This window comes from Aquarana catesbeiana, linkage group LG01 (genome assembly GCF_042186555.1).
Source record: "Aquarana catesbeiana isolate 2022-GZ linkage group LG01, ASM4218655v1, whole genome shotgun sequence".
In the NCBI taxonomy this organism is placed as follows: domain Eukaryota; kingdom Metazoa; phylum Chordata; class Amphibia; order Anura; family Ranidae; genus Aquarana; species Aquarana catesbeiana.
The window spans coordinates 242619087-242646505 of NC_133324.1; the positions used below are offsets into that span (position 1 = coordinate 242619087).

The 27419-nt window shown below is 42.6% G+C and overlaps 1 protein-coding gene across 1 annotated transcript in view; it reads left to right on the forward strand.

The window, feature by feature from the left end:
- CFAP251 (cilia and flagella associated protein 251) overlaps positions 1-27419 on the forward strand; it is a 130668-nt gene that overhangs the window by 24537 nt on the left and 78712 nt on the right. The window contains exons 8-11 of the mRNA XM_073626813.1: positions 292-372; positions 6288-6365; positions 19222-19266; positions 21676-21893. Coding sequence (XP_073482914.1) covers positions 292-372; positions 6288-6365; positions 19222-19266; positions 21676-21893 — 422 coding nt within the window. The remainder of the gene's footprint in view (positions 1-291; positions 373-6287; positions 6366-19221; positions 19267-21675; positions 21894-27419) is intronic.

A 27419-nucleotide genomic window follows, 5' to 3' on the forward strand; every position in this document is an offset into this window, starting at 1 on the left:
TTTATTATATAAACTCCCGGTTTGACTTGAACGCCCCCGTAGCTTACAGAAAACTTTTTGTTGCTCCCAGCAGCTGAACAGAGCAGCAGGGGTGCAAAAGAAGGGAAGTATATGCTGCTAAAGAGGGCTAACTTAAAGTGAACATGTTCTTTTGCTCTGTGTGGGCTAAGCATAGTTTCACCATGAGTATCCTCCCTGTGCCTCTTCCATCTCATGCTTTTCACACAGGTAGTTTGTAACAGATTCCCTTTAATAATGTAGATTATATTTTATCTTATATATTTTCTGCAGAAAGTCTGTATTTGGGACTGGACCACAGGATCTGAAACACCAGTCTGTACTGCTGAACTTAATGGAGAATTTGGTCTTCAGGTAACAACACAAATTGCTATGTATGATGCTTGACCTAGGCCTGATCTAAATCAGTTTGATGTTCGAGTAAGCACAGTTAATGTTAACGTAAATATTTAGTGCATATGCTTAGCTAATGTAAAATGGACCTGGTTAGAACTAGATTTAAACCAGAGTTGTCACCCATGCTTAAAGTGACTGTAAGTGGTTTTTTTTTTTTTGTTTTTTTTTAAATAACAAACATATCATACTTACCTCCACTGTGCAGCTCGTTTTGCACAGAGTGGCCCCGAACCTGGTCGCCATTGGAGCCAATGGCTGCACTGCTATCACTTTATCCAATCAAGTGCCGAGAACCCCCGGGTAGAGAGACAGCGCGTCCCCGTGGGTCAAGTTCCAGGGCTCAGGTAAGTAGGACGGGGGGGGGCTGGGGGGGTTTACAACCCCTTTAACCGCTTCAGCCCCAGACCATTTTGCTGGCCAAAGACCATTATGGCGGACACATCGGACAATTTTGACACATTTTTGGGACCATTGGCATTAATACAGCGATCAGTGTGATTAAAAATGCATTGATTACTATAAAAATGTCACTGGCAGTGAAGGGGTTAACACTAGGGGGCAGTAAAGGGGTTAATGTGTGTCCTAGTTTGTGTTCTAACTGAAGGGGGATGGGGACTGTGCAGGGAAACTAACAGACTGCTGTTCATACTCTGAACAGACGAATTGTCAGTTCCCTACTCAGAGAACCGGAAACTGTGTGTTTACACACAGAGTTCTGGGTTCTCCATGTGCCCCGAGAGATCGCGGGAGCCCGGCGGTAATTGAGACCAAGGGGCACTCGCATCGGCTCGGGGAGCAAGCGGGGGTGCGTGTGCTCACCCCCTAGTGGCCACAGGGTGAAGCGACATTACATAACGTCGTTTCGCCCAGCTGTGCCATTTTACAACTGCAGCGGCTGGTTGGCATGTGGTTAAACCTTATTGGGTGGTGGCGACTAATATGATTAGCCTATATACTCTGTAAAGTGCTAAAAAAATTGTTGGTACTACAGTGGGGATGGAAAGTATTCAGAACCCCTTAAATTTTTCACTCTGTTATATTGCAGCCATTTGCTAAAATCATTTAAGTTCATTTTTTTTCCTCATTAATGTGCACACAGCACCCCATATTGACAGAAAAACACAGAATTGTTGACATTTTTGCAGATTTATTAAAAAAGAAAAACTGAAATATCACATGGTCCTAAGCATTCAGCCCCTTTGCTGTGACACTCATATATTTAACTCAGGTGCTGTCCATTTCTTCTGATCATCCTTGAGATGGTTCTACACCTTCATTTGAGTCCAGCTGTGTTTGATTATACTAATTGGACTTGTTTAGGAAAGCCACACACCTGTCTATATAGGACCTTACAGCTCACAGTGCATGTCAGAGCAAATGAGAATCATGAGGTCAAAGGAACTGCCTGAGCTCAGAGACAGAATTGTGGCAAGGCACAGATCTGGCCAAGGTTACAAAAAAAATTCTGCTGCACTTAAGGTCCCTAAGAGCACAGTGGCCTCCATAATCCTTAAATGGAAGACGTTTGGGACTACCAGAACCCTTCCTAGAGCTGGCCGTCCGGCCAAACTGAGCTATCGGGGGAGAAGAGCCTTGGTAAGAGAGGTAAAGAAGAACCCAAAGATCACTGTGGCTGAGCTCCAAAGATGCAGTCGGGAGATGGGAGAAGGTTGTAGAAATTCAAACCATCACTGCAGCCCTCCACCAGTCGGGGCTTTATGGCAGAGTGGCCCAATGGAAGCCTCTCCTCAGTGCAAGACACATGAAAGCCTGCATGGAGTTTGCTAAAAAAACACGTGAAGGACTCCAAGATAGTGAGAAATAAGTTTCTCTGGTCTGATGAGACCAAAATAGAACTTTTTGGCCTTAATTCTAAGCGGTATATGTGGAGAGAACCAGGCACTGTTTATCACCTGTCCAATACAGTCCCAACAGTGAAGCATGGTGGTGGCAGCATCATGCTCTGGGGGTGTTTTTCAGCTACAGGGACAGGACGACTGGTTGCAATCGAGGGAAAAATGAATGCGGCCAAGTTCAGGGATATCCTGGATGAAAACCTGATCCAGAGTGCTCAGGACCTCAGACTGGGCCGAAGGTTTACCTCCAACAAGACAATGACCCTAAGCACACAGCTAAAATAACGAAGGAGTGGCTTCACAACAACTCCGTGACTGCAGCGCAGGGTTGATGAGTCCTTGAACCAATACTCGGCCTCGGCTACAGTTCCGAACTTTGAGGTTGGTTGAGCAAATGCCAATGATTAGAGCGCGGAAAATACTTATATCCTTACTATTGTATTACGCTCGTAAAGCCATCACAATGACCTGGAAACAATCATCCCCCCCCCTGTTAGATTTTGGAAAAGCCTGATAAATGCCAGCTAACCCTTATACAGGGCCACCTATTCAAATAGGGGTTTGATAAAGTGTGGACATGTTGGTTAGATGATAACACCACAGCAAGTGAAGAAGTAATAAAGACTTAGCTTAAAACTACATTTTCAGTGAATGAGCCCAGATAATCTTTCATTTAAGTATCCTGCTAACACCAGTTTGAGCACAGAACTCCCTTGAGCTGGAGCCTCTCCCCACCTTGGGGTAGTAGTTTTAGATGTTTGTGTTAAGTTGAACATAGTATCAGTGTTAAGGCATGTTACTGTGAAAATTTGGCCCCTGCGTGGGCTAGTTCTGTTTTGAAAAAAATGAAAATTCAATAAAAAAAGATTTTTCAAAAAAAAAATGGCTGGCCACCAATGGTTACCATCCAACCTGACAGAACTGGAGAGGATCGCAAGAAGGAATGGCAGAGGATCCCCAAATTCAGGTGTGAAAAACTTGTTGCATCTTTCCCAAAAAGACTCATGGCTGTATTAGATCAAAAGGGTGCTTCTACTAAATACTGAGCAAAGGGTCTGAATACTTAGGACCATGTGATATTTCAGGTTTTCTTTTTTAATAAATCTGCAAAAATGTCAACAATTCTGTGTTTTTCTGTCAATATGGGGTGCTGTGTGTACATTAATGAGGGAAAAAAATGAACTTAAATGATTTTAGCAAATGGCTGCAATATAACAAAGAGTGAAAAATGTAAGGGGGTCTGAATACTTTCCGTCCCCACTGTATATACAGTAAATTAATTAGATTAATAAATGGATAGATATATCGGTGCAGTATACATGAACAGACTTAACTAATACCTATCCCTTTTTCGTGTTAACATTTCAGATTTCTTTATGAAATTGCCATTACCTAGGTACACAGATATACATTTGCTGACTAACTCAAAATGCGCTGCAGACATATAAATGGCTGTAAATAAGGGGTGTCTAACCTTTTGAGCCTCCTGGGCCACATTGGAAGAAGAATTGTCTTGGGCCACACATAAAATACACTAACAATAAAGATAGCTGATGAGCAGAAAAAGTCGGGCAGATCACAAGATCGCTGATATAGATAATGTATCTATCTGAGTAATAAAACGTCATTTTTTTGTAATATTTTTTATTACAAAAGTAAAAGAGGGCCACATAAAACTAGCGTAATATTTGACAGTGTTTTTGATAAACTAACGCATTAGTATCTGGTTGGATGGATGTAGTAGCAATTCTCAATGAAGTCCCAAGGTGCTCATCAGATATTTTGGTTCTAATTTTGCCCTCTGTGTGCTTCGTCCTTGAAAATAGTTGCTCACAAATATACAGTATCTCACAAAAGTGAGTACACCCCTCACATTTTTGTAAATATTTTATTATACCTTTTCATGTGACAACACTGAAGAAATAACACTTTGCTACAATGTAAAGTAGTGAGTGTACAGCTTGTATAACAATGTAAATTTGCTGTCCCCTCCAAATAACTCAGCACACAGCCATTAGTGTCTAAACCGCTTGCAACAAAAGTGAGTACACCCCTAAGTGAAAATGTCCAAATTGGACCCAATTAGCCATTTTCCTTTCCCAGTGTCATGTGACTCTTTAGTGTTACAAGGTCTCAGGTGTGAATGGGGAGCAGGTGTGTTAAATTTGGTGCTATCGCTCTCACTCTCTCATACTAGTCACTGGAAGTTCAATATGGCACCTCATGGCAAAGAACTCTCTGAGGATCTGAAAAAGAGATGGCGAACCTTGGCACCCCAGATGTTTTGGAACTACATTTCCCATGATGCTCATGCACTCTGCAATGTAGTGGAGCATCATGAGAAATGTAGTTACAAAACATCTGGGGTGCCAAGGTTCGCCATCACTGACCTAGGCTATAGGAAATTGCCAAGACCCTGAAACTGAACTGCAGCATCGTGGCCAAGACCATACAGTGGTTTAACAGGACAGGTTCCACTCAAAATAGTCCCTGCCATGGTCGACCAAAGAAGTTGAGTGCCCGTGCTCAGCGTCATATCCAAAGGTTGTCTTTGGGAAATAGAGGTATGAGTGCTGCCAGCATTGCTGCAGAAGTTGAAGGGGTGGGGGGGTCAGCCCGTCAGTGCTCAGGCCATACGCCGCACACTGCATCAAATTGGTCTGCATGGCTGTCGTCCCAGAAGGAAGCCTCTTCTAAAGATGATGCACAAAAAAGCCCGCAAACAGTTTGCTGAAGACAAGCAGACTAAGCACATGGATTACTGGAACCATGTCCTATGGTCTGATGAGACCAAAATAAACTTATTTGGTTCAAATGGTGTCAAGTGTATGTGGTGGCAACCAGGTAAGGAGTACAAAGACAAGTGTGTCTTGCCTACAGTCAAGCATGGTGGTGGGAGTGTCATGGTCTAGGGCTGCATCAGTGCTGCCGGCACTGGGGAGCTACAGTTCATTGAGGAAACCATGAATGCCAACATGTACTGTGACATACTGAAGCAGAGCACGATCCCCTCCCTTCGGAGACTGGGCCGCAGGGCAGTATTCCAACATAATGACCCCAAACACACTTCCAAGATGACCACTGCCTTGCTAAAGAAGCTGAGGGTAAAGGTGGTGGACTGGCCAAGCATGTCTCCAGACCTAAACCCTATTGAGCATCTGTGGGGCATCCTCAAATGGAAAGTGGAGGAGCGCAAGGTCTCTAACATCCACCAGCTCTGTGATGTCGTCATGGAGGAGTGGAAGTGGACTCCAGTGGCAACCTGTGAAGCTCTGGTGAACTCCATGCCCAAGAGGGTTAAGGCAGTGCTGGAAAATAATGATGGCCACACAAAATATTGACACTTTGGGCCCAATTTGGACATTTTCACTTAGGGGTGTACTCACTTTTGTTGCCAGCGGTTTAGACATTAATGGCTGTGTGTTGAGTTATTTTGAGGGGACAGAACTTACACTGTTATACAAGCTGTACACTCACTACTTTACATCGTAGCAAAGTGTAATTTCTTCAGTGTTGTCACATGAAAATATATAATAAAATATTTACAAAAATATGAGGGGTGTACTCACTTTTGTGAGATACTGTAGGTGCTGATGACCTGAATGACCTGAAGGTATGATTGTGAAGAGTAGGATATTTTTCTTTGGGAAGATAAAACTCATAAAAGCTCAGTGAAGAGACATTGTCAAATATATGTGTTTGCTGTAAACGCATTTTGACAAAAAATCGCCAAAAGAGTATCAAAATGTCTAAGTACGTTTATGATTTTGTGCTGGACCACATTCATAACCGCCATGGGCCGCAGGTTGGACACCCCTGTAGATGATCACATGCACTGTAATAGGTCTTTGCCATTGCATTACTTATGAGATAGCTAAAGTATATAAGGAAGTTATATAAAGTATATAAGGGGTTAAAGTCTGCAATATTATAACCTTCAAATTTACACTGTTTCTGCATCAGTAATGCAAGTCTGACTAGATGTTTATACATTGTCAATATCTGTTCACATTTCAGAAATATATTATATTTAATCCTCAAGATCACACACAAATAATTACCAACAGTGAAACACAAGTGATATTTTACTCATGGGTAAGTAGAACATCTAAGACTACCACATATTTGTCTTTATCATTCACTATTTTTCAGTAGTTGCACACACTGAAATTATTGATATACACCTTGCCCAAAAAATACTTTATTAGCATAAATAACTGCATACCCTCTTGACATTGTGCCACCTGGCCAAAATCTGTCTCGAGGAGGTATTCAGAGAATATCTAAAGTGGTTTATGTCTGCATAGGCAGCTGCTGATTATGAATGGAACTGCCATATCTCTATATTTACTATCAGCTATGCTTCAGCTGTGCCCTCACTGGCATCAGTTGATCAGTTGCAGTGGCGTTACCAGTGCCAATAGATCCATTCCTATGCCTGCCTGTTTACACAGACCTAAAGTCAAAATTTAGGTCTACTTTAAACCAGATCCGTAGGGATATAGAATAACTATAAACCTATCTCTAGTAATAATAAGGAGATTTAGCTAATTATGGATTATATAACCTGTAATCTGCTAGCAGGTTAGGGTCAGATGACTTGAAATCAGAGCACCGGTAAACATTTTTATGGTGCATAGGTAAGGTCATTATTAGTAAGGATGGGCCGAATGACCCCCTCTTCGGTTCGATCCAGAACTTAAGTCTATGAGACCCGAACTAGAAAAATATAAAGTGCCCATTTTGAAGGCTTATATGCAAGTAATTGGGCCTACAATGGTTATAGGGGTCCGGGTACTGCCCCGGGGGACATGTATCAATGAAAAAAGTTTGTAAAAAACTTCACTTTTAAATGAGTAGTGATTTATTGATGCTTAAAGTGAAAGCATAAATATAGTGGGGGGGGGGGGGGGGGTCACCCTTAGTCTACCTGTAAAGTGGCACATCTGTTTATAGAAGCTGCTGCCGCAATAACTGCATTTATAATGCCCAAAAAAAATGATATTTTCCCTGCAAGCTTTCTTTATTTTGTAAGCAACAGCTTGGGGAGCCAGATTTTTTGGATAAATTTTGGTGTCTCTTCCACAGACTTTGGATAGAAGTAACGGGTGCGGAAAAATTGTAACGGGTGCGGTGGCCCCCTCACACCATAACCCCATAGAGGTAATCTTGATGAAAGCATGAATTGGCCTAGCTGTAAAAAATTGCAATGATATGCATCTGTCAAACAGGTGCTAAAAAATTGGTCTTGTCAAATTCTGGGTGTTGGTGGTGCCTTCACACCATAACCCTATAAGAGATACTCTTGATGAAAGCAAGAATTGGCCTTGCTGTCCAAAATTGCAATAATATCCACCTGTCAAACAGGTGCGGAAAAATTGGTCTTTGGGTGGTAATTGTGCCCATGAAACCTACAACTAAAACATTCTTCCAGATGAAATCAACACCCACAACGCTAGGCAGCCTAGAAGTCCTGCAGAGATTCCACATCCCAAAAACACTTAATCAGCGACATTGGCATCAGGGGCTTCATAGCTGCTAGTAATTCATGAATGATTCATTTTGATAAATGCCAGACGGTCTACGGAGTCTGTGGACAAGCGCGTTCTATTACCAGTAACAAAACCTCCAGCAGCACTGAATGCCCATTCGGAAAGCACGCTGGATGCAGGGCAGCCCAGGAGCTCAATTGCATACTGGGCAAGTTCTGGCCAGTGGTCTATTCTCATGACCCAGTAATCCAGTGGATCGTTGACTGGAAAGCTCTCCATCTCTGTTTTTGCCCCTAGATAATCGTCCACCATGTGATGCAGACGCTGCTGATGGGATGTGGAAGCTGACAGCCCTGGGCAGCGAGGACTAAAAAAAATTGTGAAATACTCTCTTGACCAATAGAAGCCTCAAAACTACGTTTTCCACTACGCTGTAATATACCAGAGTCTGGAAAAGCATTAGATAAACTCCTCTTTAAGGTGTGCTCAAGAGATTTCATCTTCTGCACTCTCTGTGGGGACGGGATAAGTTCTGAGACTTTCCCCCTTGTAACGGTGGTCAAGGAGGGTTGCCAACCAATAGTGATCCTTTCTCCTTTACGCCACGTATTCTTGGGTCCATTCGCAGGCTTTGAAGCATGAGGGAGCTCATGCACCGCAAATTTGCGGAGGCATGAGAAACAGACTCCTCGGGGTCACTGAGTATTACAGTATCTGGAACGGCCTCCTCCCAGCCATATACTACTCCCAAGGGTTCTGGGGATGGAAAAACATGCCTTACTGTTTGAGGTATGTCCTCCTCTGCTTCAATGCCTCCAAAACTGCCAGAATCCTCCTCCTCCCTCTCCTCTTGTGTGTTCTGTGGTGTAGGAACAATGGTGTCTGCATAAAGTGGGCCTTGCTCTGCCTAGCGTGCCCTGTCCATAATGCCACACAGAGTCTGCTCCAGCAGAAACACAACAGGGATTGTGTCACTGATGCATTGTCACAGCTCACCATCTTTGTGGCCTCCTCAAATGGTGACCGTACAGTGCATGCATCCTTTATGAGCAGCCAGTGGCGTGGGGAAAAAAAGCCGAGCCGGCCTTGAGCCTGCCATTGTGCCTTAATCACACAGGTTGATGGCCCTCTGCTGCATGTGCAGACGCTGCAGCATTGCCAAAGTCGAGTTCTACCTGGTGGGCATGTCACAAATCAGGCGGTTTACGGGCAGGTGGAATTCCCACTGAATTTCAGCCAACCAAGCACTGGCTGTGTATGGCCGCTTGAAATGACTACAGACTTTTCTGGCCTGCTTTAGCAGATCTTCCAACCCTGGGTACCTATTTAGGAAACGCTGCACCACCAAATTGAGGACATGTGCCAGGCATGGCACATGTGTCAAATTTCACTGTCTAAGGGCGGACAGGAGGTTTGTGCCCCTGCAGAGCTGCAAGAATCTTTGCTCCAGTGTGGTTCTTGTCCCCTAGACACACCAGCTGAAGCACTGCATGGCACCTTTTAGCCTGACTCATTGAATAGCCCCTTGAACGCTTAGGGGCTACTTGTGGTTCATAGGACAGAGGCGGGCATGGAGAAGGAGGGGGGTAGAGCTGACAAATCTCGCATCATCACCACTAGCTGTATGGAGAGGTGGGGGCACAACAAGCTGCAGCACTGAGCCCTGTCCTTCATGTTTCAGAGTTGCAAGCAGAGTTACCCAGTGTGCTGTGAATGAAATATATCATCCCTGACCATGCTTGCTGGACCACGTGTCAGCAGTAACATGGACTTTGCAGCTGACTGCCTTGCCCAACAATTCCACATTGCTACATTGCCTTCTATGTGATGGTACAGAGCTGTAATGGCCTTACGTGAAAAGAAATAGCTGCTGGGAACCTGGACATTCTGCAAATTTACGGAAGGGGGCAGAATCCACCAGATGGAAAAGCAAAAGTTGTAGCGCCAGCAGCTTTGACAAGCTTGCATTTAGACACTGGGCATGTAGGTGGCAGTGACTGTATTTTTTTTTTCGCTGCAGCAGATGAGGCAGAGAAATGTGCCCGCTATAGTCTACAGCTGGTGGTGTACTGCTGGCAGATGTGCTGCAAGGACCTGGGACACCCTGCACTATACCATTGTCTCTGTCAGTGGAAGCTGTTGAGAGGTCATGAGGTATAGCGGGCGACAGACTGAGGTGAGTAAGGAGGAGGAACAGATTTGCGCTTTCAGGTTCTCTTGCCAATGGGCTGAGTGGTGGGAGGTTAAATGCCTTGTCAAGCATGTGGTACCCAAATGGCTTGTGTTTTTGCTGCACATGTGCTAAAAAGGCCCAGACAGCTGAGCTGTGGGAAGTGGGCCGGGAGATAACAGCTCCACAATGTGATGAAATAGGATGGCTGCTCTCTACTCTTCCATGATGGCTGCCTCGTTGGGGTTGTGCCTCACCCTCACTTTCCTCCTCTACTCTATCTGGCACCCAAGTCGTGTCAGTGACCTCATCATCATCATCTTCTCTATCCTCATTACCACTGGATACAACTTGGCAATACACTGCGGCTGGGGGAATGTGACTGCCAATTTGTGTACAAGTGTTCTCCCCTCTCTGTAGGCTCATGTTCCTGCCTTCCTCAACCTCAGAGCCAACATCTGAATCAAGTAATGGCTGTGCATCATCAAGGGGCAAGTGGCTGACGCTGTGTTCAAATGACTCAGCTGACTCCTCCATGCCTGATGCTGGGGCTATGGCAGTAATAGCTGTGGACAAGGAGGCAGTTTTAGCCACTCTGGCAGCTGCATTGGACTGCGCACTAGTCTCTGCTTGGGTGACGGAGGATGAGGATTGTTTAGTAAGCCAGTCCACTACCTCCTCTGCATGCTGTGGCTGGATAGCACAGGCAACATCACGAAACAGAGGAAATGATTCCCTGCCTAAGGACTGACCACGTCCACCTTTGCCTGTGGACACATACGCTGCTGGCCCCCGCACAGTGCCATGGGAACATCTGCCTCTCCTTGTCCTCCCAGACATGATGTGGGGGATGCCTATTAACAAAATGTAATAAAGATGTGGAAATGTGTACGTGGATGCACTTTAATCAAGGGAAAGTGGTGTTTGGTGCACTTTAACTTGAGTACTCATTACACAGACACACTCCACTGTAATATACTGCAGTAAAACTGCAGTGACGCACTGCAATATACTGCGGTAAATGTGCAGAAACGCACAGAAATATACTGCCTTAAACGTGCAGTAAAGCACTGAACTATACTGCGTTAAACGGATGGTAACGCACTGAAATATATGGCGTTAAACTTGCAGTAATGCACTGAACTATACTGCGCTAAATGGAAGGTAACGCTCTGAAATATACGGTGTTAAGCTTGCAGTAACATACTGAAATATACTGCGTTAAATGCACACTAACGCACAGAAATATACAGTGTTAAACTTTCAGTAATGCAATGAAATATACTGTGTTAAATGGTCACTACACTCACACTGACTGAACTATCCCTAGATTCACACTAATGTAAAGATGAATGGTGGTCACACTACACTCACACTGACTGAACTATCCCTAGATTCACACTAATGTAATGATGAATGGTGGTCACTACACTCACACTGACTGAACTATCCCTAGATTCACACTAATGTAAAGATGAATGGTGGTCACACTACACTCACACTGACTGAACTATCCCTAGATTCACACTAATGTAATGATGAATGGTGGTCACTACACTCACACTGACTGAACTATCCCTAGATTCACACTAATGTAAAGATGAATGGTGGTCACTACACTCACACTGACTGAACTATCCCTAGATTCACAATAATATAAAGATGAATGGTTGTCATACTATACTCACACTGACTGAACTATCTCTAGATTCCCACTAAACTGATATTCTACACTGACAATAGAATCACAATAGCACACTATAGCACACTGAAGGGGGGTGGGGGAGTATAGTAGAGCTTGGAGAGAGACAAATGGGTGGGAAACAAAACTATAGGTAAAGGTGGGTATGATAATAAAATCCAGTGGTTAGGGATGGCTTGGACCCTGGAAAAGTTCAGTTCAGGCTTGAATGGGTTAGGAACAAGTTTGATGGGTTAAAGATGTATATAGCACTCTAGAGGTGCAGTCAGCTGTAGAAGAGGAAGCAGCTCTGTAGATATATAATGTAGAGAACAGCGGCACTCATCTGAGTGCAGTATATTAAAACAGTTAATGATGAGTTTATTAAGATAAAAATTTAAATAAGAATTAACTCACAGGGTAAGGGTTAAAAAAGGCTAGTCACAAGGGGAGGCTCGCTGTGTAGTCCTGATCCAGATAGCCAGCAGTGTGGGGTGCTGCTGCTGTCTCGCTAGCTGCAGGGGTTTCCAAGGCTCAGAGTCAAGATTGAAAGATTACTTTTATAGTGTGGGTCGGGAGCCATGATTGGATAGAGTCATCATGACAATGTCCAATCATGGCTCTAAAAGTGCTCTGTGCCCTGATTAGGCAAAGCTTTTATTGCTTCAGCCAATGTGATGTTGACCAAGGCAAAGGCAGAGATCCTCTGGGCTAGACGGCTTAAGTAGGCAGGACTGACGAGCAGGGTATCATCAACAGGCGAGTAACTGTGGAGAGATAGAAACTGGCAATTAGCCAACAGCTAAGCAGCCAGCTCAGAGAAGGAAGGGCTGAGCCCAGCCCTGATAGTTAGTTTTGTATATCTTTAGAGAAAGTGTAATCCAATTGGGCTGTGTTTTTTCTGTTGTTAGCTGGTTCCGGACCAGCCGCTGCAGTTATTCTGCGGCAGGTTGGTCCAGCTTCGCGAAGCGTCGTAGCTATACGTTGTGCTTCGATTCGATCCAGAACCGATCAATCTCCAGGCCCAGGCCAATGGTGATTGGTCCTGGCGAATGAGATCCTTCCCCTGTCTGTGAAAGTGTAAACACAGCAGGGGAAGTGATGTCATCTCTCCTCGTGTCGGTCTTTTTGTTCCAGACCGAGAAGAGGAGACATCTAATAGTAAGTGCACCAACACTACACTGACACCAGTCCACGTAGGTACACTTGCCACCCCCGATCACCCCCTCAATAAACCCCTTCACCCCCTGTCACTGTGTCACCCAGTGCAGCATTCAGATTTTTGTTTGATCACTGTACTGGTGTCATTAATGACAAAAATCAGCGTTAGGGTAATTAGTATTAGGCCCAGATAGGTCTAGGGACCCCCCCAGGTTTAACCCCTTGATCACCCCCTGTCACCAGTGATCACTGTATAAGTGTCATGGGTGATGCAGGATAGCTAGTTTATTTTTTATAGCATCAGGGCAACTGCCATATTTTACCTAAATAAAGGTTTAACCCCCTGATCACCCAGCGGGTGATATAAATTAGGTTTTAGCTTCAGTCAGGGTCTGTGTCACCCCAGGCAGCGTCAGATTAGTGCCAGTAGCGCTAACACCCACGTACGCACGCACCATACACCTCCCTTAGTAGTATAGTGTCTGAACTGATCGATATCTGATCTGATTAGATCTATACTAGCGTCCCCAGCAGTTTAGGGTTCCCAAAAACGCAGTGTTGGCGGGATCAGCCCAATACCTGCTAGCACCTGCATTTAGCCACTCCGCACAGCCCAACCCAGCCCAGCCCACCCAAGTGCGGTATCAATCAATCAATCACTGTCACTTACAAAACATAAAACACATAACTGCAGTGTTCGCAGAGTCAGGCCTGATCCCTGCTTTTTTTTCAGCGTTTGAAGCAGTCGCTGACAGTCAGGAGCTTTTTTTCCTGTGAGTCTCACTAGTTTAGAGACCAAAATGTCAAATCGAAGGTACACTAGTGAAGAGGCCTACACGTTTCTGAGCATGACAGATAGTGAAGAGGAAGTCACTCATCTGTCAGATTCAGGCTCAGAATACGAACCTGTAGACAGCAGCAGCACCCTGACAAATAGCTCTGACGATGGAGTTGTGGTCCCTGCCAAGATCAAGTGTACCAGACCCCGTTCTTCTGCTTTCGTTGAGGTGCGAGAACCACAGGGCTCTCGTATGGAGCAGAGAGCCAGTACTAGTGCTGCTCATCCTTCTGGTGAACTGGCAAGCACCAGCAGCCTAGTACATCCTGGTTGCACATCCAACACTGCAGTAACACTTGGTAGCATGGCGAGTCCCATAAGTGCAGTTCATGCGGGCAAGGTGACTAGCATGAGTAGTGTCCCGCTGCCACTAAAAAGAAAACAAACACAGGCCCATGGAGCCCATAGTGCCCTTCCTGCTGCATTCGCCAATCCTAATTGGGAGCTCACCACGTCTGCAGCACCTGTACTTCCCCCATTTACTGGCCAACCCCGAATTCAGGTGGAAACTGTTGATTTTACATCACTTGATTTTTATTTGCTGTTTTTCACTGAACATCTCTATAGATCTATTGTGGACCAAAGCAATTTGTATGCTGGTTAATTCATCACCTCTAATCCCCAGCTGACTCTTGCCAGAGATTGGAAACCAATTACGGTTTCCGTATTCAAGACCTTCCTTCCTCATGGGCATAACTAAAAAGAGTGAGTTGCAGTCATATTGGTCCACTGACCCAATTCACCATATGCCCATGTTCTCTGCCTCCATGACCAGGACACAATACGAGCAGATCTCGCGGTTCATGCACTTCAGCGACAATGAACTCTGTTGTCCTCGGGGTGACCCTGGATTTGATGGGCTCTACAAAATTCGGCCCCTCGTAAGCCACTTCAACCAACAGTTTGCAGCCTTGTTTACTCCCGATCAAGTTGTCTGCGTTGATGAGTCCCTGATTAAGTTTTCTGGCCGCTTGTCATTCAAACAGTATCTTCCCAGCAAGCGTGCCAGATACGGGGTCAAGATGTATAAGCTCTGTGACAGGGCAACAAGCTATAGCTACAAGCTATATATAGTTTTAAAAGATAGTCGCGTAGGGCCGGAGAACTGCCCAGACTACATAGGGAGCGCTGGTAAGATTGTGTGGGACTTGGTGTCACCCTTATTCGGAAAAGGGTACCACTTGTACATGGACAATTATTACACGAGCGTGCCACTTTTTAGTCACCTTTTTGATTATGAAATTGGCACATGTGGCACCGTGCGATCTAATCGCCAGGGCTTCCCCCAACAGCTTGTAGAATCCCGACTTAGATGGGGGGAGAGAGCCTGCTTGAAGTGTAATAATTTGTTAGCAGTGAAGTGGAGGGATTCTCGGAATATTTTCGTTCTGTCCTCCCTTCACGCAAATACGACAGTCCAAATTTCTTCGCCGACTGGTGTTGTGGAGAAACCCCTCTGTGTCCAATAATACAAACTTAATATGAGAGGGGTAGACCTCAACGAACAGTTGTTGGCGCCATACCTAATTTCCCGTAAGGCCTGACGCTGGTACAAAAAAGTGTCTGTATATTTATTTCAATTGGCTCTGCAGAACGCTTTTGTGCTTTTGTGCTATACAAAGCTTCAGGAAGGACTGGATCCTTCCTTAAATTCCAGGAAGAGATCGTCACAGCCCTTTTGCTTCCAGACGGTGCTATGGCCCACCTTCCCAACGCAAATGCAGTGAGCCGGCTGCATGAGAGGCATTTTCCGTATGTCCTCCTGGTACCCCTACCCAAAGAACACCCCAAAGAAGATGTCGTGTCTGCAGAAAACGCGGATTTAGGCATGACACTCGCTTTTATTGTCCCTCCTGTCCTGACCAGCCTGGTCTCTGCATCGATGACTGTTTCAAACGCTACCACACACTAGTTGAGTATTAGCGTAGGGTACAGCACTACACAGTCCTAGGCACACGTACACAGGGTCTCGAAAGATGTGATGGCCATTACATTTTGCGAGATCCTAATCTGCAACGTTCAGTTTACAGTTTTTTTACAGTTTTTATAAAAGTGAAAAAAGTTTAAAAAAACACACAAAAACACAAAAAAAATAAAATCAAAAAGCCAAAAATAGTTGTGGTTTTACTTTTTTCTCTCTCTCTATTGTTCTCTCTCTTATGTTCTGTATCTACTGTCCGCTCTACTGTTTGCTCACTATTGTTCTATATCTATTGTTCTCTCTCTGTTTTATTTTTACTATGTTGTATTGTATTTGCTTTGCAGGTATGGTATGTTGTACTGTAATGTTTGTTTTATTGTTAACCATCATTTGCTTAGCAGGTACGCCATTCAGCTGCAGCACGGGTTTATTTATTCTGACAGCAACAGCGTTTTCTCTCGCGATACATAAAGCCGTGACTCCAGCGCTGTCAGAGGTGATTTCACCACCACAGTTAAAAAAAAAGAGCATATATGCCGAAGCATGGGGGTAGGGGTGGAGGAGCGATTTGCTCCTAACATTAGGGGCGGATTTCCCCCATGCTTCGGCATATATTTTTTAGGCACAGATTACAATGTTTTATTTTTACTATGTTTTATTGTATTTGCTTTGCAGGTATGGTAAGTCTTACTGTTATACTGTAACGTTACTTTGTTTTATTGTTAACCATCATTTGCTTAGGAGGTACGCAATTCAGCTGCAGCACGGGTTTATTTATCTTGACAGCAACAGCATTTGCTCCCACGATACGTAAATCACCACCACAGTTTAAAAAATGGTGCATGTATGCCCATCATTAAAAGTGGGTGGATGAAGGGCGGTATTCTAATGGTGGGCATACCCACCGATCAATCTCTTTTTTTCGTTCAGCCCACAGGCTGCATGAAAAAAAGAACATTGCAATGTATGCACAACAAGGAAAAACAAAAAAATCCCCGCGCTGTCATAAAAAACCCCCCAAGGAAGCAGCAGTTCAACTGTGAAATATTCACAACCGAAAAGAAAAACAAAGAAAAAACTGCGCTATACAGTGAATTAAAAAATCAATATATGCAGTAAACACAAAAATATACATCAATGACATCAAATCATTGGTGCACAAATGGTAGCAAATACATCAAATGACATCAAATCATTAGTGCACAAATGGTAGCAAAGTCCATAGATTTTGAAAAAATTGAGAGTCTAGTGAGGAGATAGGAGGAGTCCCCTGACAGGTTTCCATGAAAACCAAGTGAGAAAGTGGAAAACAAACACACCCTACACAGTTATCCTCCACCACCAAATATATGCGCTTACCAGATGGCAAGCACAACAGGCACGTCTCAGGACTACATCCAGGTTATGCAGCTAAGCAATGAAACACTCCTCCGGATACCACAATGGATGATAAGCATCTCAAGCGCGTATAGACTGGGTCCCGGTGTCCTACCAGCGATATCTCTCTGTACAGCGTGACTCCAACCACACAACAACCCCAATTTAAGGACCAGTACCGTGGGACCCCTATCACGGGGGTCTTATGGGCTCATAAAGTGGTCAGATGCTTTGAGGGCAGAGGAGAGATCTAGGGTCTAATAGACCCCAATTTTTTTCAAAAAAGAGTACTTGTCACTACCTATTAGTATCATAGGGGTATTTACATTCCCTGAGATAACAATAAAAATGATAAATAAAAAAAAAAAAAATGAAAGGAACAGTTTAAAAATATAATTAAAAAAGCAAAATAAATAATTAAAAAAAAAAAGCACTCCTGTGCCCCCGTGCTCACGCGGAAAGGCGAACGCAAGCGTCGGTCTGGTGTCATATGTAGACAGTAATTGCACCATGCATGTGAGGTATCACCGTGAAGGTTGAGATTGAGGGCAGTAATTTTAGCAGTAGACCTCCTCTGTAAATCTAAAATGGTAACCTGTAAAGTCTTTTAAAGGCTTTGAAAAATGTATGTAGTTTGTCGCCGCTGCATGTTTGTGCACAATTTTAAAGCATGTCGTGTTTGGTATCCATGTACTTGACATAAGATCATCTTTTTTATTTCATCAAATATTTATGCAATATAGTGTGTTTTAGTGCATTAAAATTTAAAAAAGTGTGTTTTTCCCAAAAAAATTGCGTTTGAAAAATCGCTGCACAAATACTGTGTGAAAAAAAAATTGTAACATCCACCATTTTAATCTGTAGGGCTTTTGCTTTAAAAAAATATATATAATGTTTGGGGCTTCAAAGTAATTTTCTTGCAAAAAAATAATATTTTTTCATGCAAACAAAAAGTGTCAGAAAGGGCTTTGTCTTCAAGTGGTTAGAAGAGTGGGTGATGTGTGACATAAGCTTCTAAATGTTGTGCATAAAATTCCAGGACAGTTCAAAACCCCCCAAATGACCCCTTTTTGGAAGAAGACTATTTGCTGATAGGCATGTTGAGTACATGGAAATATTTTATATTTTGCCACAAGTTTCGGGAAAATTACACTTTTTTTTTGCGCACAAAGTTGTCACTGAATGATATATTGTTCAAACATGGCATGGTTATATGTGAAAATACACCCCAAAATTCATTCTGCTGCTTCTCCTGTGTAGGGGGATACCTCATGTGTGAGACTTTTTTGGGAGCTTAGCCAGGTACAGGACCCCGAAAACCAAGCACCGCCTTCAGGCTTTCTAAGGGCGTACATTTTTTGGTTTTCGGGGTCCTGTACGCGGCTAGGCTCCCAAAATGTCTCACACATGAGGTATCCCCATACTCAGGAGAAGCAGCAGAATGTATTTTGGGGTGTAATTCTACATATAACCATGGCATATGTGAGCAATATATCATTTAATGACAACTTTGTGTAATTTTTTTTTTTTGTTGTCATTTTTCAATCACTTGTAACAAAAAAATAAAATATTCAATGGGCTCAACATGCCTCTCAGCAATTTCCTTGGGGCGTCTACTTTCCAAAATGGGGTCATTTTGTGGGGGGGGGTTGTACTGCCCTGCCATTTTAACACCTCAAGAAATGAGATAGATAGTTATAAACTAAAAGCTGCGTAAATTCCAGAAAATGTACCCTAGTTTGTAGACGCTTTGCCCAAACCAATAAATATACGATTATTGACATTTTTTTTTTACCAAAGACATGTGGCTGAATACATTTTGGCCTAAATGTATGACTAAAATTGAGTTTATTAAATTTTTTTTATAACAAAAAGTAAAAAATATAATTTTTTTTCAAAATTTTCGGTCTTTTTCCGTTTATATCCCAAAAAATAAAAATTGCAGAGGCAATCAAATACCATCAAAGGAAAGCTCTATTTGTGGGAAAAAAAGGACGCAAATTTTGTTTGGGTACAGCATTGCATGACCGCGCAATTACCAGTTAAAGCAGCGTAATGCCAAATTGTAAAAAGTGTTCCGGTCATTGAGCAGCCAAATCCTCCGGGGCTGAAATGGTTAAAGAGGATAACTGACATATTTAGAATTTTAATGTTAGGCACCTATCTACCCTATATACAGTTATATACACAATGTGTACCAGCAACTTTTTTTTTTTTTTTTTGGCAACCCTAATTTTTACCTTTAATTTATCATGAAACAAAATGTGCACTTTAAATCACTGTTGCCTTACTTTATTTTCCCCACTAACAGGATAACTCTCTTTTGGAATACACAGCTCCTCCCCTAAATGATACCGTAAGTACATTTTCTTGACTTTATTTACCCTTATGACTAAGACATGGTGGGTGGGGCGAAACGCATTAGCAGGTGTGGTTTCTTGGTGGAGACATGTAGGCTGAAGCCGATACTTATACACAGGTTATGCTGGCTGATTGGGAGAGTGGCATTTTCTTTATTCATTGCACACATCACTCTGGGTGGGCATACTGAAAGCCTGCGTCCCTTCATCTGCGCATCATGGGAATGGAATCCCTGGCTTTGAACAGTGTTCCAAGCTTAGTCTAAGGTTGCAAAGCAAAATATTTACTCTATACATAACCAAAAGGTGAAATATTGCCCGATGGCAGGATTTAAAATAGCTTTCTATGGTGACAATATCTGTTGCTGCACATAATCACTTAAATTGTTAAAGCCCAATTGATCGTTAAGTTTAAGTCACCTAAATACTTTTCAGGTGCAAAAATACAGAAAGTGTTCAATGTCTTACAGTTTGTTTTCTTTAGAAAGCAGCTACAACCAGAGAGAAAAAGCCTATCCCCTGCCAGCATGCTGTAAAAAAAACCCCGGCTCTCTGTGTGCAAGCAGTGGTCTCTCTGCCAAGGTCTGACATGCCCCCTGCTGAGTCAGAACCAGAACTCTCTAACTAGCAGGGAGTGTAACTTAACTTATTGGAGAGTAAGTATGAGGTTTGGTGTGTTTGGATCTTAGTCCGAACCCTACTGAGTGATCCTGCCAGGAAACTGTCACTGTACTGGGCCAATCATAAGAGGCATTCACTGCCATGCAGCAGCATGTATACAAGCCCCTTGTATACCTGGGGCTATGGGGCAGGAAATGCCTCGGATGCTTATGATTGGCACAATACAGTGACTACTTCCTGGGGGGGTTGCTTAGGTGGGTTCAGACTGGGATCCAAACACACCTGAGTTAATTCCTATTGGGGAGCTATATGTCTAATTCAGTTGGGTACAATTGGTATTGAGTATTCATTTAATTCACCCTGTGCAACAGCCCCTTTTTTGTTCCAGTTTCCCGTTCTTTACTTTCAAATAGCCATCATAGACTAGCCTTGCTCAGTCCAATTGCAAGCTGCAATAAGTAGCCCAGTGTTAAACTGGCCATGCATTGTAAGATTTTTTGGGACTGGACAAGAGAATTTTAGTTGATTCCCTCATCTACACTAAACAGCGTGAATGGAGGAATCTCCCTGCCTGACAGCCGACATCCTGATTGAATGCAGCCACTGTTGCCGCAGAGAGCCTTCCTGGCCGGCAGAACACAATGATTACTGCTAGCGGCTATGGTAATCACATGTAAAAAATCTTGAAAGGCTGGTTGTACCCAAGTCGATCGATGGATCGAATTGCATACAATCAGCCTGCCCATATATGGATCACATCTTGGCCGGTCCCTGCTGAACTGGCAAACCATCAATCCATCCATGGCCAGCTTAAGACCCTTTATTTCATTTTTCCTTATTTGTATACTTATAGTAGTGTATTATTGGGATTTTCTTCTCTAAATTAAACTCAATATATAAACTCTCTGAAATGAGATAGTATGCAGTATTAGTAGAATTTTTTACCTCCAAGTATTTAAAGTGGTTGTAGACTCAACATTTGCACTTTGCTGCATCAAAATCATTTCTAATCAAGGTACATGGTGCTCTTTTTACAATTTGCCTAACCTTTGTCATTCTGTTGAGCCAGAATCACTTTTATGACATCATTGGCGCATGTGCAGATTTGTGCCTATTTATGGCATGAGGTGTGTGCCGTCAGTCTTTTCCAGTCGATGCCATGCCTCTGTCATCCACTCCCTGCGGCATTGCATTGCAATCCCACGAGACTACAGCCCTGTGCTCTTCTTCCTGAGACACCCCATGTGACTTGCTACGTCACATGGAAGTGTAAACCTCAGCACCGATCACCAAGGACAGAATGCAACTTGCTAAAACTACACCAAAACAGCAAATATCCCACAATGTTATATTTCTTTTCACTTTTATTAGTACCTCCGTTCAGAAAACAGGTACATATGTGTAAATTGTAGATATGGCGGACTTCGTTGCCATAGTAATCCTAGAATGTAAATGGGGGCTGGTTTTCATGCAATGTGCATGTGTGAGATTCCGGCCGTTACTACAACAAAGGGCGGAAGTTTTACAGTGCACAGATGCGGAAGACAGAAGTAAAAATGGCACCGGCTTCGGACCAGTGGCATGGAAACAAAAACAAGCTGCTAAAAAGTAAGAAGGGACCAACGAGGTTTATTTATAAGATGGAATGATTTAAAATGCTTTTGTGTAGTGGCTATATTCATTATCAGGATTTTTTTTTTCTAAGTTTACTTCCTCTTTAACATGATCACATTTACTTTATCAATAATTAATTCAATTTCACTATTATTGTGTTCTTTTTGCAGACCTTTAACAAAGTTGTGGGAGCCTTTAGCCAATCGGTTTTCCATTCTGGTAATGTAAGATCCTTGACAGCTACATCTGCAGGAAAATTGGTTGTCTGGGAGACCATGAATCCCTCTTCGATCAGAGCAAAAGCTTTCATAAAGCCACATAATAAGAAAGCATTAAAGCTGATGCATCTGCAGAAAGATGCAATTACTGTGCTCACTGCCCATGACAGGTAATGACAACAACTAGACACAGTAATTAAGAAGGCAAAAAACAGTTTGAAGTGGCAATTCCAATGAGATATATTTTATTATGTAAACTAAAAATATACCTCCCACAAAACATTATATTAAACTTACAGAAAGCAGTAACTACACAGTAAAGAATATTTATTAATTCAGCACCAAGAGCAATAATGAAATGTAAAGTACAGCATCTTGTCAGGATCAGCTTTTCCGATAAAGGTTTTATTTTAATAAATTAAATAAATAAATAAATAAATACAAATTTGCAGAAAAGGCTCACAATGAAAGAGAAAGTTTACTTAAAGTGATACTACACACACACACTGTATATGGAGTTGTATGGGCTATGGGGATACCTTATCCTTTGTGATATTTTAAAAGATAGGACTGATGTAACGGACTTTAACGGTACCAGTGAAGGACATTGAAACAAAAATAATACTAAATATTTTTATTACAAGTTAGTTAAAAAATATTTTACAGGTAAAATCAATTCAAAATTATTGTCAAAACCATGAAATCAGACCAAGGCAGAAGTACAGTTAAATCACACTTGTTTAATAATAAAAGTAAAAAGAACAAACGTAGTCAAAACATAGCCAAAGTTCAGTAACCAGAATGGATAGTCTGCCAAGCCAGAAGTCAGGGATCAAAGTAGTGGAACAGCAAGCAGGATCTGGAGCCAGAAGGGATGTCAGCAAAACCAGTCTTTAAACAGGAACGCAGGAGATGTTTCTTGTGACGTTGACCAAGGCGAAGGCAGAGCTCCTCTGGACTGGACGGCTTAAGTAGGCAGGACTGACCAGCGGGATATCAACAACAGCTGAGTAACTGTGGAGAGAGATGGGAGCTGGCAATTAGCCAACAGCTGAGCGGCCAGCTCAGAGAAGGAAGGGCTAAGCCCAGCCCTGACAATTATATGGCTCCAATCAATTTGACCTCTAATCAATTTGATCGGTTATTATTATATAATAGATCTCTGTTAGTACAGTGTCGAGGTCAACGCATTTCACATCTGTGCTTCCTCAGGACCTTACATTCTTGACTAAAAACAGAGATTCTGTTCAGAGAGAAAAAAAGAACATAAACATTATTTGCATTTTGATTATTTTGGAGTGCAGCATATTCATTGTAGCATACAATCCAATTGGGTAAAAAGACGTACATCGAGGGCTACTCACATCTAGAAAAGGAGCACTCAAGAATTTACGTGCCAAGTGTCATGGGGGAGCAATCCGATAGCTAATGTCTTCAAACAGTAAATAAATGAGCATATATAGGGAAATGAGATGACCGTGTGGTTCTATTCTGAAAAATACCAATAAGCATGGAATTGGTAGGGAGTGTTATGGGATGAGGTAAATGCAAAGTTAGGTATTTAGCCAAGATAATATAGTACTTACTGGCGAGGGGATCCCAAAAAAGATAAAGAGGACAAGGGGACTGCCCTCAGCCACAGGTAAAGGCCTGAAGACCTTGCAGGCGTTCACCAGCATTATCCCTATATAATCCACACAAAGTACAAAATCAATATTAAGTATGCTGAAACCAGGTTACTGAGGTCATCACAAAGAGACAAGCAGGAAAATGTACCTCAATAGTATTGAAGATTTTACTCAATAGTGCTGTTTAAACCGGAGTCCTTTTGTCCCCTTTCAGGATGTTGTTAGAAATGAAAGCTACAAACAATCCAAAATAGTGTGGTATGAACAGTATGATCCCATTCCCTAGATATGTATGTGCATTCAAGTGAGAAGAAACAATGCAATAGTGTGCACACCTACCGTCTAACTTGTGACAAAAAACTCTATACCGGGATGATATCTCTAAGTAACAAGCATCTCTCGTCATATCCTATTCAGTATATGCAGCCAGAGAGTCTATAAGATATATAATAGTACAGCCAATAAATTGGAGTCAGCTCCTCCAAACAGCATAGGTAGTATCAGTATTAACCTAATCAAATATCCATTACACTCACCTAGATTAGCTCCCACTACATAGCACAGCACCGTCTACCAATCCTTCCATCCAGACTGATCTAATATTGCCAGTGGTTGGCGCCAAAAACGTTTTAATTACTATAAGTGTCAGGTTAGAGAAGGAGAGGATGTTCTCAAGTTGTAGGTCGTCTCCAATTAGCCTACTTAGTAACAAGAAAATAACACAAAGGCGCCGCCCACGTTCCCGTGCATGCGCTGAACCATACTCACGGCCTGAAGGCAAATCGAAAGTGCACACATGTGCAGTAGAGCCAGCGCGAGTATCGCAATATCTGACAGCATAAGCAAAGCTGGCCTATACAAGGCAAAAAAGCTCAATCCTACCGAACCAAAGACGTGTCCTCACATCACCTGACCCTCATATTTCCAGCCATGGGCAATACATCTCAAATAGCGTTCTATTTCAGGTGACATAGTAATCTTTGCAATATAGATGTACCGTTAAATGGGATTACCCAAGACTCCTACCACCTCAACCCCACCACCTTGGTCGGGCAAGGGGCCAAGAATCAGCCCTCCTGCTCCCAGATTGTAACCATGCCAGGGATCCCATTTATAGGGGCATCATTACAGATCGCATATACAGACACTATAGCACGTCATTTAAATACACATCTCCCAAACTTCTATGAAAAACAAGGAATTTGTTATTCCCTCGTATGCTAGTTTTAACAAATTGTTGCAATATGCTGCATCCACCTCCACAATCCACAATCCACTATACATGAAACCTATTAGCAACAATTCTACATAACAGAATATAATAAATTTCATGATCTGATATGCTTGCCTTTAAAAAAACAGACAACTTTATACATTAGGAGACTGGGCCGCAAGACAGTATTCTAACATGATAACGACCCCAAACACACCTCCAAGACGACCAATGGCTTGCTAAAGAAGCTGAGGGTAAAGGTCATGGACTGGCCAAGCATGTCTTCAGACCTAAACCCTATTGAGCATCTGTGGGGCATCCTCAAACGGTGGAGGATCACAAGGTCTCTAACATCCACCAGCCCTGTGATGTCGTCATGGAGGAAGGGAAGAGGACTCCAGTGGCAACCTGTGAAGCTCTGGTGAACCACCATGCCCAAGAGGGTTAAGGCAGTGCTGGAAAATAATGGTGGCCACTCAAAATATTGACACTTTGGGCCCAATTTGGACATTTTCACTTAGGGGTGTACTCACTTTTGTTGCCAGCGGTTTAGACATTAATAGCTGTGTGTTGAGTTATTTTGAGGGGACAGCACATTTACACCGTTATACAAGTTGTACACTCACTACTTTACATTGCATATGAAAAAATATAATAAAATATTTACAAAAATGTGAGGGGTGTACTCACTTTTGTGAGATACTGTGTGTGTGTGTATATACATAGATAGATAGATAGATAGATAGATAGATAGATAGATAGATAGATAGATAGATAGATAGATAGATAGATAGATAGATAGATAGATAGATATTATATATATATATATATATATATATATATACAGTGGGGACTGAAGGTATTCAGACCCGCTTAAATTTTTCACTCTTTGTTATATTGCAGCCATTTGCTAAAATCATTTAAGTTCATTTTTTACCTCATTAATGTACACACAGCACCCCATATTGACAGAAAAACACAGAATTGTTTTTTCATTTTTGCAGATTTATTAAAAAAGAAAAACTGAAATATCACATGGTCCTAAGTATTCAGACCCTTTCTCAGTATTTAGTAGAATCACCCTTTTGATCTAATACAGCCATGAGTCTTTTTGGGAAAGATGCAAAAGTTTTTCACACCTGGATTTGGGGATTTTCTGCCATTCCCCCTTGCAGATCCTCTCCAGTTCTGTCAGTTTGGATGGTAAACGTTGGTGGACATCCATTTTTAGGTCTCTCCAGAGATGCTCAATTGGGTTTAAGTCAGGGCTCTGGCTGGGCCATTCAAGAACAGTCACAGAGTTGTTGTGAAGCCACTCCTTTGTTATTTTAGCTGTGTGCTTAGGGTCATTGTCTTGTTGGAAGGTAAACCTTCGGCCCAGTCTGAGGTCCTGAGCACTCTGGAGAAGGTTTTCGTCCAGGATATCTCTGTACTTGGCCGCATTCATCTTTCCCTAGATTGCAACCAGTCGCCCTGTCCCTGCAGCTAAAAAACACCCCCACAGCATGATGCTGCCACCACCATGCTTCACTGTTGGGACTGTATTGGACAGGTGATGAGCAGTGCCTGGTTTTCTCCACACATACCGCTTAGAATTAAGGCCAACAAGTTCTATCTTGGTCTCATCAGACCAGAGAATCTTATTTCTCACCATCTTGGAGTCCTTCAGGTGTTTTTTAGCAAACTCCATGCGGGCTTTCATGTGTCTTGCACTGAGGAGAGGCTTCCGTCGGGCCTCTCTGCCATACAGCCCCGACTGGTGGAGGGCTGCAGTGATGGTTGACTTTCTACAACTTTCTCCCATCTCTGGAGCTCAGCCACAGTGATCTTTGGGTTCTTCTTTACCTCTCTCACCAAGGCTCTTCTCCCCTGATAGCTCAGTTTGACCGGACGGCCAGCTCTAGGAAGGGTTCTGGTCGTCCCAAACATCTTCCATTTAAGGATTATGGAGGCCACTGTGCTCTTAGGAACCTTATGAATTTTTTTTGTAACCTTGGCCAGATCTGTGCCTTGCCACAATTCTGTCTTTGAGCTCTTCAGGCAGTTCCTTTGACCTCATGATTCTCATTTGCTTTGACATGCACTGTGAGCTGTAAGGTCTTATATAGACAGGTGTATTGCTTTCCTAATCAAGTCCAATCAGTATAATCAAACACAGCTGGACTCAAATGAAGGTGTAGAACCATCTCAAGGATGATCAGAAGAAATGGACAGCACCTGAGTTAAATATATGAGTGTCACAGCAAAGGGTCTGAATACTTTGGACCATGTGATATTTCAGTTTTTCTTTTTTAATAAATCTGCAAAAATGTCAACAATTTTGTGTTTTTCTGTCAATATAGGGTGTCGTGTGTACATTAATGAGGAAAAACATGAACTTAAATGATTTTAGCAAATGGCTACAATATAACAAAGAGTGAAAAATGTAATTGGGTCTGAATACTTTCTGTTCCCACTGTGTATATATATATATATATATATATATATATATATATATATATATATATTATTATTATTATACAGTATTTATATAGCGCCAACAGTTTACGTAGCGCTTTACAACTTGAGGGTAGACAGTACAAATACAATACAATTTGATACAGTAGGAATCAGAGGGCCCTGCTCCTTAGAGCTTACAATCTAAGAGGGAAGGTCAAGAGATACAAGAGGTAATAACTGTGGGTGATGTGCTGATTGAGAAGATAAATGTACAGTTGTTAGGTGGGGGCCAGATAGGCTTCTCTGAAGAGATGAGTTTTCAGGGATCGTCTGAAAGTGGATAAGGTAGGAGAAAATCGGACGGATTGGGGTAGAGCATTCCAGAGGATGGGGGAGGCTCTGGAGAAGTCCTGAAG